Here is a 12,525-nt window from a genome sequence, read left to right on the forward strand (position 1 = left end):
ATAAACCGAAGTTCAGCTAAAATACTACCATGTGTTTTTAGTCAAACAATGCAAGTAATGATAATCAGGGTGAATACGTCTCTAGCAGCAAAATAACTCAGGATCCTTCCCAGAATGCAACGGTGCGGGCGGAAATGATTAGTTATCAGGGATAATTGCACATGCCGAAGTCATTGTCGACTCTGTTGAGTTTTATCGGAACCCCACATACTTGGCAACTTGGAGATAAGATAACCAGTCAGTTGTTCTTCGATCTTCGAAGGTGCCCGAAAGGTGTCAAATCGGTGAAAGAAGGCTTCAAGGATTTTGCTGCCCTGAGCTACAACGTCGAAGAAAGATTTGGCACACATTGACCTTGAACTACCGGTGAGCGAATTTTGTGTTTCCTAGAATATAGCAATTAGTCTGGTCGTATGTAGGATGCAAATTAACGTAGACGTTACAAGTTTTTACTCTCGTTAGACCCAAATATCCTTGACAACAAAGGTTTCTCATAATTTTATTCTCCATAACAATATTACCTAGGTATGTAATACCAAGGCTTCCCCCTCGATAACGTCATCGCCGTGTAACTAAGGGGTTCCGGGTACGAAACCCGGTGGACACACATTGTGGTTTGCACATTGCAATACAAGATTATCCACAAACACATACATCAATGCACATACACGCACAGGCTGTGAAATCATTGAAGACTGGTGGGGGGAGGAAGATGTTAATCTACACACACAAATAAAATATTGATATACATATTTATAATGTTATTAGGTGCAAAAATAAATTACTAAATTATTAAAAATACATTATTATTATTATTAACATTATTAAATACATATAAAGGAATATAATTTTGTTACTTTGAGATATATGTCATATATTTATAAAGTAGTAAACTAATTCCTTTATTAGCTGGTTAAAGATGTCAACAAATTACGAAATAGTTGAAAGTGTTTTTATTTTGTGTCATATTGTTATTGGTTTAGAGCTGCTGTTGATTTCTTGAGAGAGAGAGAAAACATTCAACACTAACAACTATACTACGGTATGTGCGTTTTCAATATTAACCTTAGTAAAGTGTGCTTGAAGTCAAAAATAATTGCTTATCTTTTGTTATTTTAACAAAAACTATCCCCCCGGAAATGTTTGGTGGGAGCGATTTTTAGGGCCAAGATTGTTGAGGGAATCCCCCGCCCCCTCCCCCAGGACACGCATTGTATATATGTGTGTGTGTGTGTGTGTGTGTGTTTGTGTTTGTGTTTGTGTTATACACACACGCACATAAAGTTGGGGCATTGAAAATTCCATTTTAGAAGAGCACACACAGATTTCCTGTTTTTTTTAAATAAATACTTTTTTTATATATATAGCTATATAGAATTTATGGTTATTTTAAAAACAGATAATTTCGAAACATATAAAGCTCGTTTTGTGCTCATTTGGTTGGAAGAGGATGAAACGGAAAATCAGGATTTTGTCATTTGAAAGTAGCGAATATCTATTAATTTTAATGCAGGGTGTCATTTGAAGGGACAATAGGAGGGATTTTCACCCCCTCTTGTTTTGAAACATCAAATTTCTAGTTATGAGTGACACATCTCAACCGGGGATCATTATTTCCAACCCACTTGTAAACTACATATATCGTACTTATGGTGTTCCATTTGAATTCAATTAAGTTTACCACACCATAGCTACAAAAAATTCTCGTTATGCAATTTATGGTGACTGTGTACAGTGACACCAATTTATACGGGTTTGTGGGGCCCGAGCCCACCCAATAATTTATGTCATTTGTGAATTCAAATTTTTGAGCCCACCCAGTGTTTTTGAAAAATTGGCACCCCTGGCTGTCTCTTTTAAATGCCATGTAGTATTCGGTATTTTTTCAGACTTCTTGTGATTCACAAGTACTCTTGTATCGAACATAAAACTGGGCGGTTTCTGACGTATGTTGAGTCGCTTGGTCATTTAATATTCTTCGAGAGCTTGTTGAGATCTGTAGTATTTTGTTGTATTTTATAAAAATAAGTCGAGGTGGTCCCCGATCGGGGAAAACCAAACGTTTGAAAGCATTGTTTTCAATCTTAATTGCACAGTATGAATGGCCGCTTTGAAGACAGATTTATTTTTGCATATAGTCCTATTAAATGCACACACACGGCATTTAGATGATTAAGAACGTGTGTTTTATGGAAACATGTCATGTCAGCCAAGACACATTTTCACCTCACTCAAGGATTATGTGAATTCAATTGATATTGTACCAATATCTACAACTGAATGTGAATGCGGGTTCCGTGTCATGAATCTAACCTTTACTGAACAGAGTGAGATTAAATATTTGGTTGAATCATAGAATACATTGCCGTAAATAAATTTCAGTGTTGGTGTTTTATTTTCATTTGGTATGAGCTCAAATTACCATTTTAAACCTTCGTTTTAAGTTTTAAAAGTAATTCACACACAAAAATGGTTATTGGGGGTCATTTTGAGTTTTTTCGACTTTATTACTACCTTCGTTTGAATTTTTTATTTTCTAAAAAATTCGGGGGGGCTGTAGCTCCTTCAGCACCCCCTCTGCGTATACCAGTGCCCTCGGGATCTCCCTCCACTAAATAGTCCTCGGCTCAAAAGTGACAGAAAAGCCAAGGTGAATTCCTTTTTATAATCTCTAGTTCTCCGAAACTATTTTTTTTGGAATGAGAAAATAGAGATTAAAGTTGATTTGAAAAAAAAAAGTATTGAAGGACAATAACAGGGAAGTTTTCCCTTTGTAAAGTCGGCTGGGCGTCTCACTGGCCTGCAGGAGACTAAGATTAGATTCCTGGGCGTGTTTTGTAAGGTCGGATTTTTGCGGCCTTCTCTCTGCATAAAGCGGCTCTGGGGTTCACCCATTCTCAAATAAATAGGTACCAGTGGAGGACGACACCCCTAGGGGCGGGGGAGGCTAAAGGAGGCTGGAGCGTGATGCTTAAAAACCAAAGGATAGAGAATGAAAATAAAAATAAAGATTGATTGATTGATTTGTGGTTTTAAGTCCACTTTATGCACAGAAAGGCTAATCGGGAGTGGACCTACAGTTTAAAGTGGGATCCGAACCACTGTGCCAGTAAAAATAAGGAGGCAAAACAGACTGAAAGAGAGGAAAAGGAAGAGGAAAACCAACCAAAACAGACTATAATAACAGAGGGAGGGGTGGATTGAGAGAAATGAAGATAAACATTTCTCACGATGGAGTGAGAAAAGGAACAAAGAAAAGAAACAGTACAGAACGATAAAGAGATAAAGGAAGGAAGAGAAACAAAAAGAGAGGCTTACAGAGAAATCTATAGAAAGAGAGAATGAGAAACAGAAGCAAAAGGTAGAAAGCGAAATAGAGAAGGAGCAAGTGGAGGGAGAGAGAGAAAGAGAAGGGCAAGAAATGAAGGAAGCTCGATATCTGAAGAGCCGGGAAGTGAGAGAAAAGAACGCAGGAGGGGAAATGGAACATGACCTAATCGTGAAAATTATACTATGGTTTTACACACAGAGAGAGATAAAAGAGTTATACAACATAAATAAAAGGGAGTTTTCTGTATTACAAGTTCTAGACTCTCCCAAGTCTCATTCCAGCTCAAATGAGGCGAAGAAAAAGTCACCCTAGTTTCGAGTGTAAGCGAAATTTTACAATTTTACTCGCTAAACTGCTGGAAAAGGAATACAATTCAATTGTATTCAAATATTATGCACCATTACCAAGGAGGGCCTACCAGATGGCTTAATGGTAACACCGGGCCCCGGGTTTAATAGCCGGTGAAGGCACGCCGCTCCCGAAGGAGTGGTTTGGATCCCACTTGAAACTAAATATTAAGATTTCACCAGATTTCTGACTGTGATGCACCGCAAAGTCATAAGTCCTATAGGGTTGAATGTCAGTTAATGAATGAATGCTTCCTTAGTTAATGTTACCAATGTCAAGTCACTGTTCAAATTGAAGGGGATTCCAGGAAAGTGTATCCTGTCTCATTTTCCACAGCCTCTACATCTTCCAACCAGTAACATAAATTTTCCCCTTCGTAAATTTTCTGTTATTTTTGTATAGGCCTAATTTGTCTTTTAATTTTAAGGTTTATTTAACGCCGACACGTCAGTCAAAATTGTCAATTTTTACATAATCTTACATTAATTTTTGTATTAAGTACTATGTTATGCACAGATAGGCTAATTGGGATTGGACCTACAGTTTAAAGTGGGATCCTAACCCGGAACCCTTGATTACAAGGTGATGACGTTACCACTATGCGATCGGAGAGATCATTTATTTCAGATGAAATTCATGGTTTGGAAACAAATTTATTAAAATTTTGTTTCTCCACACCAAACTCACACAGAGCATTGTCGTCCTATTAAATTTTGCGCTTTATACGTTTCATAATAATAATAATAATACGCATGATGATCATAATAATAATATGATGATGAACGTTAATTTAAATTTTTATTTTATTATTTACTTTGAGCCTCAATAAATTAAAATAAATCAGTTCTTGGGTAAAAAAAAGTCAAAATGCAAAAATGGGAATCCCTGAACCACCCTCTTCCATCCTACATTTTCTTCAATTCCCATTATGATGCATAACCTAGATATGTAAAAAAATCGGAGAGCATCACAGAGTAAGTCAACGAAGTAACTGGCTTATTTATTTCGGATCAGACTTGTAAACTGACGTAATTTGTGTAAACTAAGTGATGGCGATTCACTTCCTCGACATGCAAGACTGTCTGTCTTGTATTTTGAAAGTAGCCACCCACTGAAGGAATTAATGCACTTCCCTGAGTTTCCAAGGTCTTTTCGCGGACAAAACATAAACCAGGTGTCAAAGCAAGATAAGTTTACAAATTGCGGTGTGAAACCCTCCCCACCCCTCACCCCTCCTCCGCTCCGAGCGGCATATGACCGGTGCGGCAGATGGGAGAATACACATTCAGAGGGTTGCTTGACCAGAAGCGACAGCAGCGCCATAAGCGGAAAATCCTCGAACTTTCAGTACTTGTCTTTTTTTGTAATAAAATTATGTAATTTCTGTTGAAGATATTGTGCAAACGCTTGGAATTATCTATATAAATTCACGACACTAAGATGCACAATATTGAACCTAAATGGTATAATGTTTTAAAACTCTTCAAACGCCCCATTTAAAGCTGCTTTCACATCCAATTAATGCTGCATTTCCAATTTTTTGTACGCCAAACTAGAATCCCAAATTGATTTTTTTTATTCATTACATCACTTCGTGTATCCTTCTAGAAAAGCCTTGCAGAGTATCACCGAAATTGGAAGCATATGTTAGGAGATTTTGTCAATAGAAGGAGAAGCAGTTTTCAGCTGTTGAGAGAAACATCCAGCCGAGGCTTAATATGCAGGGGAGGCATTAGGATCTTTTCCTGCTTGAGAAGGGGTTCCCACTTCATTTTTTTCTGTCCAAACTCTAACTCAGTCCTTAATGGCCACTCAACAGTCTCAAAATGTCTACCCGTATCCCTGCTATCCCAAAGGCAGAGAAAACAAGGATACTTTGTGTTTCCCCCTTGTAAGCCCATAAAGAATGCAATCATTTTAAAGTCACTGATTACCTCCCACTGATGTTCAGCATATCTTACCACCTGCAGAAGATGTTGAACACTGGAGTAATCTTCCTTTAGATGAGTCGAATGAGCGATTGGAATTGATGGCCACTCATTTCCATTGTGAAGGAGGACAGCTTTAAGACTCCTGCAGGAGCTGTCAATGAAGAGCCGCCAACCCCTTGGGTTATATTCAAACCCCATTTCTTTGAAAAGGCCATCCACACTGTGGCAATAGCATATTGTTTCTGTGAGAGTGAAGTATTGTGAGAAAGTTTCATGATGCTTCCTCTGGAGGGATATCTTGCAGGTTTTATCCAATAGGTTCCACTGCTTTAATCGCGATGTTAAAATTTCTGCATTGGATTTTGTTAGTCCTAGATCCCTGATTAAGTCATTTAACTCAGTTTGTGTGCGGAAGTGAGGTGTATCATTTGCATCCCCTGAGAGGCCTGCTTCGTGGTAGATGTCGGTACCCGATTCAATACTAGTATCTGCACGTGCATCTCGTACTGGGGGAGGAGGAGCAACAGGAAGCTCCTCACTGTGTGGAATGGGATGGAGAGATGATGGCAGGTTAGGATATTCAAAAACACAGATTTTCTTACCCCTCTTGTGATGGGACAAGTCTACAACACAGAAATAGCAGTTTGATAGGTGATCCGTAGGTTCTCGCCAAATTCTAGGTACAGCAAATTTCATTTTCCTGTTTTCTCCTCTATACTAGGCTTCGAGAGTGGATCTACAGCACCCCCACACAACATGTGGTGCACATTTTTTGTCTTGGTCTCCCACAGACATACTGAAATAAGATTTGAATGCTGAGCAGAAGTTGTTGCCCTCCTTTATCCTATGCTTTAGTGCCTTTGAACTAAGGAAGACGCCACACACATAGCAAAAACTGTCTGTATCATGCTTACAACGACGGGAAGATGCCATCCTTACTTACTGCGACCCTCCAAAACAAAAACAAAACAGATTTTAAAATACTAGGTTGCACAGTTTTATCTTATCATGAATTTTCCTATGCTTAATTCATGTTAACCAATACATTTCATATAATTGACCACCATTACCAGAAAAACAATTACATGAAGGTAGCAATACCACATACATATTAGTTTTGACCTAATTTACCATAAACAAAAAAAAAATCACTTAAACAAAAAAATATTTTTTTTCTTACATGGTGTTAGCATATCAGTCTATTCAAAGTCACCAGCATTATAGAGGTATAAAATCTGAATTTGACATTTTAATTATTAACAATATTAGAAGTTGATGTCCGTTATGCGACTTTCATTTTTAGTGTCTATATCACCCTTTTCTTACCAACTTTATTGCCCGTAAGAGGGCTTTTTGAGTAATTTTCTTTGTGAAAAACTTCCTGTAAATACTCTGGAAGCATTGGGGTGTTATCTAAATTATAATTGTGTGTGTGTGTGTGTGTGTGGGTGTGTGTGTGTGTGTGTGTGTGTGTGCCTTTAGAAGCATAAAAAAATTAACAAACTGAAATGGATGCATAACCAAAAAGAGGAATTCTCCCTCATCCCCCTTCTATTATGACTCTTTTCTTTTGCCTGTTTATTTGAACAATTTTAGGTGCATAGAAATCCAGACCTCTATTATTAAACAACTGCAAGCATACCCTAGGAATATTTTGTGATTTAAAAAAAGACCATTGAGTTGGTTAACCACTGCAGGGTTTTAAATATAAATTAGTATGAATGTGATCACAACAAATCAACTCTGAAGAAGTCATTATTTAATACACACACAGGTACACAATTGAGTTTGTTTTTGTAACTCACTTTATAACCATGTAACCAAAGGCTCACACTTTCCATCTTCAGTGGAGAAATATTATTCTGTTTTTCTTTGTTTTTATTTTACTGTAGGGCCAATCCCAATTAGACTATCAGAGCATGAAGGGGATTTTAACAATGACAAATAAAGACATGGAGTTTTGTCAAGTTTTACATAAGATATGGATATTAGTTGGCTATGATACTTCAGCAGTTCTACAAAACACAACACATTGAATAATGCACAATTTAATCAAAAGGTTCCTTATATATTTATATTTGTTCTCTGATTTTAAGCACAAGTGTGACTGAGAGAGAGAATCAGAAATTCTAACTTTAATAAGTGATTTTTTCAAATATTATTCTCAGTAGGGTGAAATGTTCTTTTGCAATCAATAATTTCTAAAATGAGGAGAAAAACATTCATACAATAGAACATTTCCCCTGTTGCTTTGTATGATAATGAATATAACAAAACTTTTCTCTCATATATGTACACTTCACTTTATCCCTCTCTCTCCTTCTCTCTGTTAAGGCTACAAAATGATGACAGACTCCCCTGAAGACTTTAGAAGCCAAGCAATGCACCTCCAGGAACCAGCAGACATCTTGCGAGGTAAGATTCAATGATATAATTTGCAGTAATGAAACAATATGTCTCTAACATAATTTATTTCAAACATGAAAGACGTCAATGGACAAAATTTAAGTCTGCCAATTTCTTGACTCACAAATAAAAATTTCCTTCCCAGGTTCCTTCCTCACACAGTAACATATTGTAGGTTGGTGCGTATTACTCACTATTAAAGGAAATATATACTTGTTCGTTAAATAGTATTAATAAATTTAACTACTTACGTGAGTGAGTATGGAGTTTTATTGGACAACGTTTCGGAGGTCAAACTGCCTCCTTCATCAGATCGTGGATGTTTCTAGGCACAGAGCATAGTGCCGCGTATAAGAAGTCTTGAAGTTCAGAACAGTAGAAAAGGCGAAGGTTAAAGATATGGAAATCTTTAAGAGGAAAATCGCAAAATTAGGAACAGGCAAGGCGATAATTGAGGGAGGGGAAATAAACGAAAGAAAAGGAGAAAACAGAGAAAACGTTATGAATTTAACAACACACGAACCTCCACAAGACTTAAGGGAAATCATGAAAATGGGGCATAAGTTTGCTATTAAAGGCGAAAATATGGGGAAAGAAGAATTTATTATCGCAACAGAAAAATCGTGGGGAAGTTGGATGAAAAAGAGGACAAGATAGAAATTAGACAAAAAGTACGTACTATAATTGATGAACAAATGCAATATGAAATTAGGAATGGTTATGAAACCAAAGGTAAAAGTAGGACACAAAAAGAATAAAAAGACAAAAAAAAAAAAACTCAGAGAAAGGCTACGCAAGGTGAAAAAATGGGCTAAAGATAATAGTGTATACTTGGTCAGGTCTGATAAAGAAAATAAAATGGTAATAATAGGAAGAGAGGAATATCATAATAAGTTAGAAGAATGTTTCACAAACATCGATTACGAAGAGGTTAAGGGAAACCCGATAAGTAAAATAAGAAAGGAAGTAAGAAAAGGTATAGAATCCAGTATCTCTCTACGAAGTGGTGAAAAAAAAAAGAAGCTCATCAAAGCGGTCCTGGCGCCCACCCAGCATCGAATGACATGGGTACCTGGGGGAAACCCTGGGGGTAAAGGCAGTCAGGGGTGTGATGTTGATCACATCACCCCCACTAATGACCGGATCAAGAGAGTGTGGGTCGTTACCTCCGCACATCCTATACGCCTTCATGGCGTGGTGCTAAGCACAGGGGAGCACTTCACTTTTTTCTTTTACCACCTCATAAAAGATGTTAAACATTCCTACTGCTTTTGGTATTCCTAAGACACAGAAGACCGGGGTTTCACTTAGACCTACAAACACCCAGGGTACGGGTTAGCTAAAGTATTGGTAAGTATTGTAGAATCATGAAAATTAACAAAGTCACACAGTATAGCGTCAAAAACTCTGTTGAGGTTAAGAAATCCATTGAGAAGTTAGAAATCGGGAATGAAGATATGATTAACAGTTTTGACGTAATACATTTGTATCTGAGTGTACCTTGCCTTCAGAGGTGGTTGTTGGAAAAAGGAGTCGAAATTCTCGTCGCTTGGGAGTATCTTAGATGGTTCTTCCTTGTAACAGGTTATAATTATTTCTATGTCAACAATAAGATCTTCAGACAGAAAGAGGGGTTGGCAATGGGCAACCCGGTATCGGGCATTGTGGCTAGCATTTTCATGCAATTTGTGGAAAAAATTGCTTTAGAGCAAACAGGGTGCAGTTTAAAATATTATGGGAGGTACGTCAACGATATTATAATAATCGGGAAAGAAAAAGAGCTTCATATTGTTTTTGACGAATTAGGAAAGTTGGATAAAAGGATTGATTTTACAAGGGAAAACCTCGTCGACGGGAAGATTAATTTTCTAGACCTAAGCATCACAAAAACCGATACAGGAATAAAAACAGGGTATTCCATAAACCGCTATCTGGTGACTTGTATATTAACAAAAAATCTTAAAACTCTAGTAGGATTAAGACCAATGGTTTTCTTTTTTTTTTCATCAGGGCGGAAAGGCTATGCAACGAAAGAAAAGAAAAAGAAAAAGAAATCTCATGGATAACAGAGGTAGGCTTAAGGAATGGGTATACCAATCAAGAAATGAATAAGGTTGCTAGAAAAGCAAGAAGGATCATAAAATGGGAGAACACTAACGACGATAATGAGAATGCAAAGGAAGATGCTGAGGTAGGGAAATTGACAAATAAGGATTTTTTTTTCGGAATCCTTTATTATAAAGGGATATCGGGAAAAAATAGAAAAAAAACTGTAAGAGAATATGGTATAAAATATGGTATGAAGGCCCCCCAGAACATCGAAAAACATTTTACGGAATATAAAAAGGGGGAGGTAGCAAGGAAATCCGGAAGAACAAAAAGGGGTCTATAGGATAGAATGCGAATGTGGCAAAGAATACATAGGACAAACTGGAAGAAGCATGCGCATAAGATGGGGCGAGTATGCCAAGGATATCAGGGAGGGAGTACCCAAAACCGGTCTCTCTGAGCATATTATTGAAAGTGGGCACAAGATTGTAAATAGAGAAGTCATTAGGAAAGATAATAATAAATTAAATAGGAATGACTATGAAGCCGCATATATTTGCACAGGAAATAGGAATAAACTCAACAGAGACGATGGTAATTTAGAGAACAGTTGTATTAGTTTTCTTAAAAAAATGGGATAAGGCAGTGAAAACTGATGCTAATATAGGTTTCCATGTTACTTCGGAAGTCATCAGAGCAGGGGAAGAAGAATGAGAATTCACTTTAGATTGATGACATAAGAGATAAAGGAGGGACGGTTTATAGGAGGGGAGGTAGCTTTCATCTTTGGGTTGAGGTGGGAGCTGCTCACTAGTGTAGACCTCACAACCAGCGTGGGCTCGTAACGGCCACCTGGGATCTTTTTTCTTTTTAGTGTTTTTAACATATGTTTCGATTGTTTTTACAAAGTTTTTAACATGCTGAGGTTTTAAGTCGGAGTATGGCAGAGTTTTTGTAAATGTTTTTAACCTCAACCCTTAACCGAATCCTCATTCAACACTTCTTTTACGTGGCACTATGCTCTGTGCCTAGAAACATCCACGAATCTGATGAAGGAGGCAGTTTGACCTCCGGAACGTTGTCCAATAAGACTCCATACTCACTCACGTAAGTAGTTAAAATTATTAATACTATTTAACGTATTGAGTTCCTCACACAGGCACATTAAGTAATGGATTAGATCCCGCTATGAACTATAGGACAGTCCAGGTTAGCCAATCTGAGCTTAAAGCTGACAAACAAATTTTGACTTTAGCCTGTTATCACTGTATGTGAGATTGAACAACATGACGACCAAAGTTAGCCTTGTGTGCAACACTAATAGTGGCCGAAATGAATCCAGACATATGTGTGTATATGGTATATGTATATGATATATGGTATATGTCTGTGTGTTATTTAAAAAAAATGACATAAGCATTGAATATCTCTCAAAAAATTATTAATTATGTCTGGACTAAAAGTCTGTGAAGCAGCCTTAACTCATAACTGGGAAACGTCACCAGAAGGCATAGCATTGTTATAAATTTCTACAAATAGAAATTGTCTCTTTTTCTTCCACTTTGCAAAATATAAGGACCTCATATATATAGTTCACATAGGGCCCCAAGTTACCCCATGGCGGCTTTACTACATACCTGAAATTACATATGGATCAGATGCTTGAACAAGGAAGAAGAGAGACAGAAATATAACGCAGGCAGTGGAAATGAAATCACTAAGGATTAAAGATTGTGCCAAGGGTGCACTATAATGACCCACCCAAGAACAGGGTACCTCACTTGCTGAATGAACAAATTTCGTGATAAAAATCAATGAAAGGGTACAGATAATAACAAACATAATAGTGATATTCCTTTCTTGAATTCTTGTAATAACAATATGAATATCAGAATACATTATTATTTGAAGATCTGGCCTACTCAAATTTTTGAGTGTCATTTAGTGGCAGTCTTGTGCTGGCACTGCTAAGAAGTATAGTATAGTATGAACAAATAAGGAGTGAGAAGATTCAACAGAGAGTAAGGGTAATAAAGAGCAGGTCAGCATAGACATGCAAAGAAAATGATGAGAGAAGAACTACCAGTGAGAGCACAAGAACCTGGGAAAGCCCAAAGTGAAGAACAAGTTATAGGTGAAAAGATTAGGTGATGGAAAGCATGAGAAGAAGATGACAGGGTTGGAACAGTGGAAATAGAGAAGTGGTAGAAGAAGAGAAAGACCTAGGAAGGCTTGACTTCTGTGTAGGCGCAGCCAGAGGCAGGAACGAAGCATAAGAAGAGTAAAAGAAACAGCTTGGAGGCTGAGATAAAGGAAGATAAGGAACTCAATGGGGGAAAATGGTCTTAGCAGTATGCAGATATGTGACTCGAGTGAAGAAGAGCTCCACTCTGTAAGACCTTGTCAAAAAGCTATCTTGTGAGGTTAGTACACAAAATGATTTCATCCAGCAGATACAGA

The 12,525-nt window shown here is 37.4% G+C and overlaps 1 protein-coding gene across 1 annotated transcript in view; it reads left to right on the plus strand.

The window, feature by feature from the left end:
• The first annotated feature begins 224 nt into the window (after positions 1–224).
• The window catches only part of LOC145996903 (phospholipid scramblase 2-like), an 80,311-nt gene continuing 68,010 nt past the window's right edge, over positions 225–12,525 (plus strand). The window contains exons 1-2 of the mRNA XM_083133468.1: positions 225–366; positions 7,945–8,025. Of these exons, the coding sequence (XP_082989594.1) occupies positions 7,953–8,025 (73 nt within the window). The 5' untranslated portion in view covers positions 225–366; positions 7,945–7,952. The remainder of the gene's footprint in view (positions 367–7,944; positions 8,026–12,525) is intronic.

The sequence above is a fragment of the Lepisma saccharinum genome, chromosome 13, assembly GCF_977018435.1.
Source record: "Lepisma saccharinum chromosome 13, izLepSacc3.1, whole genome shotgun sequence".
Classification (NCBI taxonomy): Eukaryota; Metazoa; Arthropoda; class Insecta; order Zygentoma; family Lepismatidae; genus Lepisma; species Lepisma saccharinum.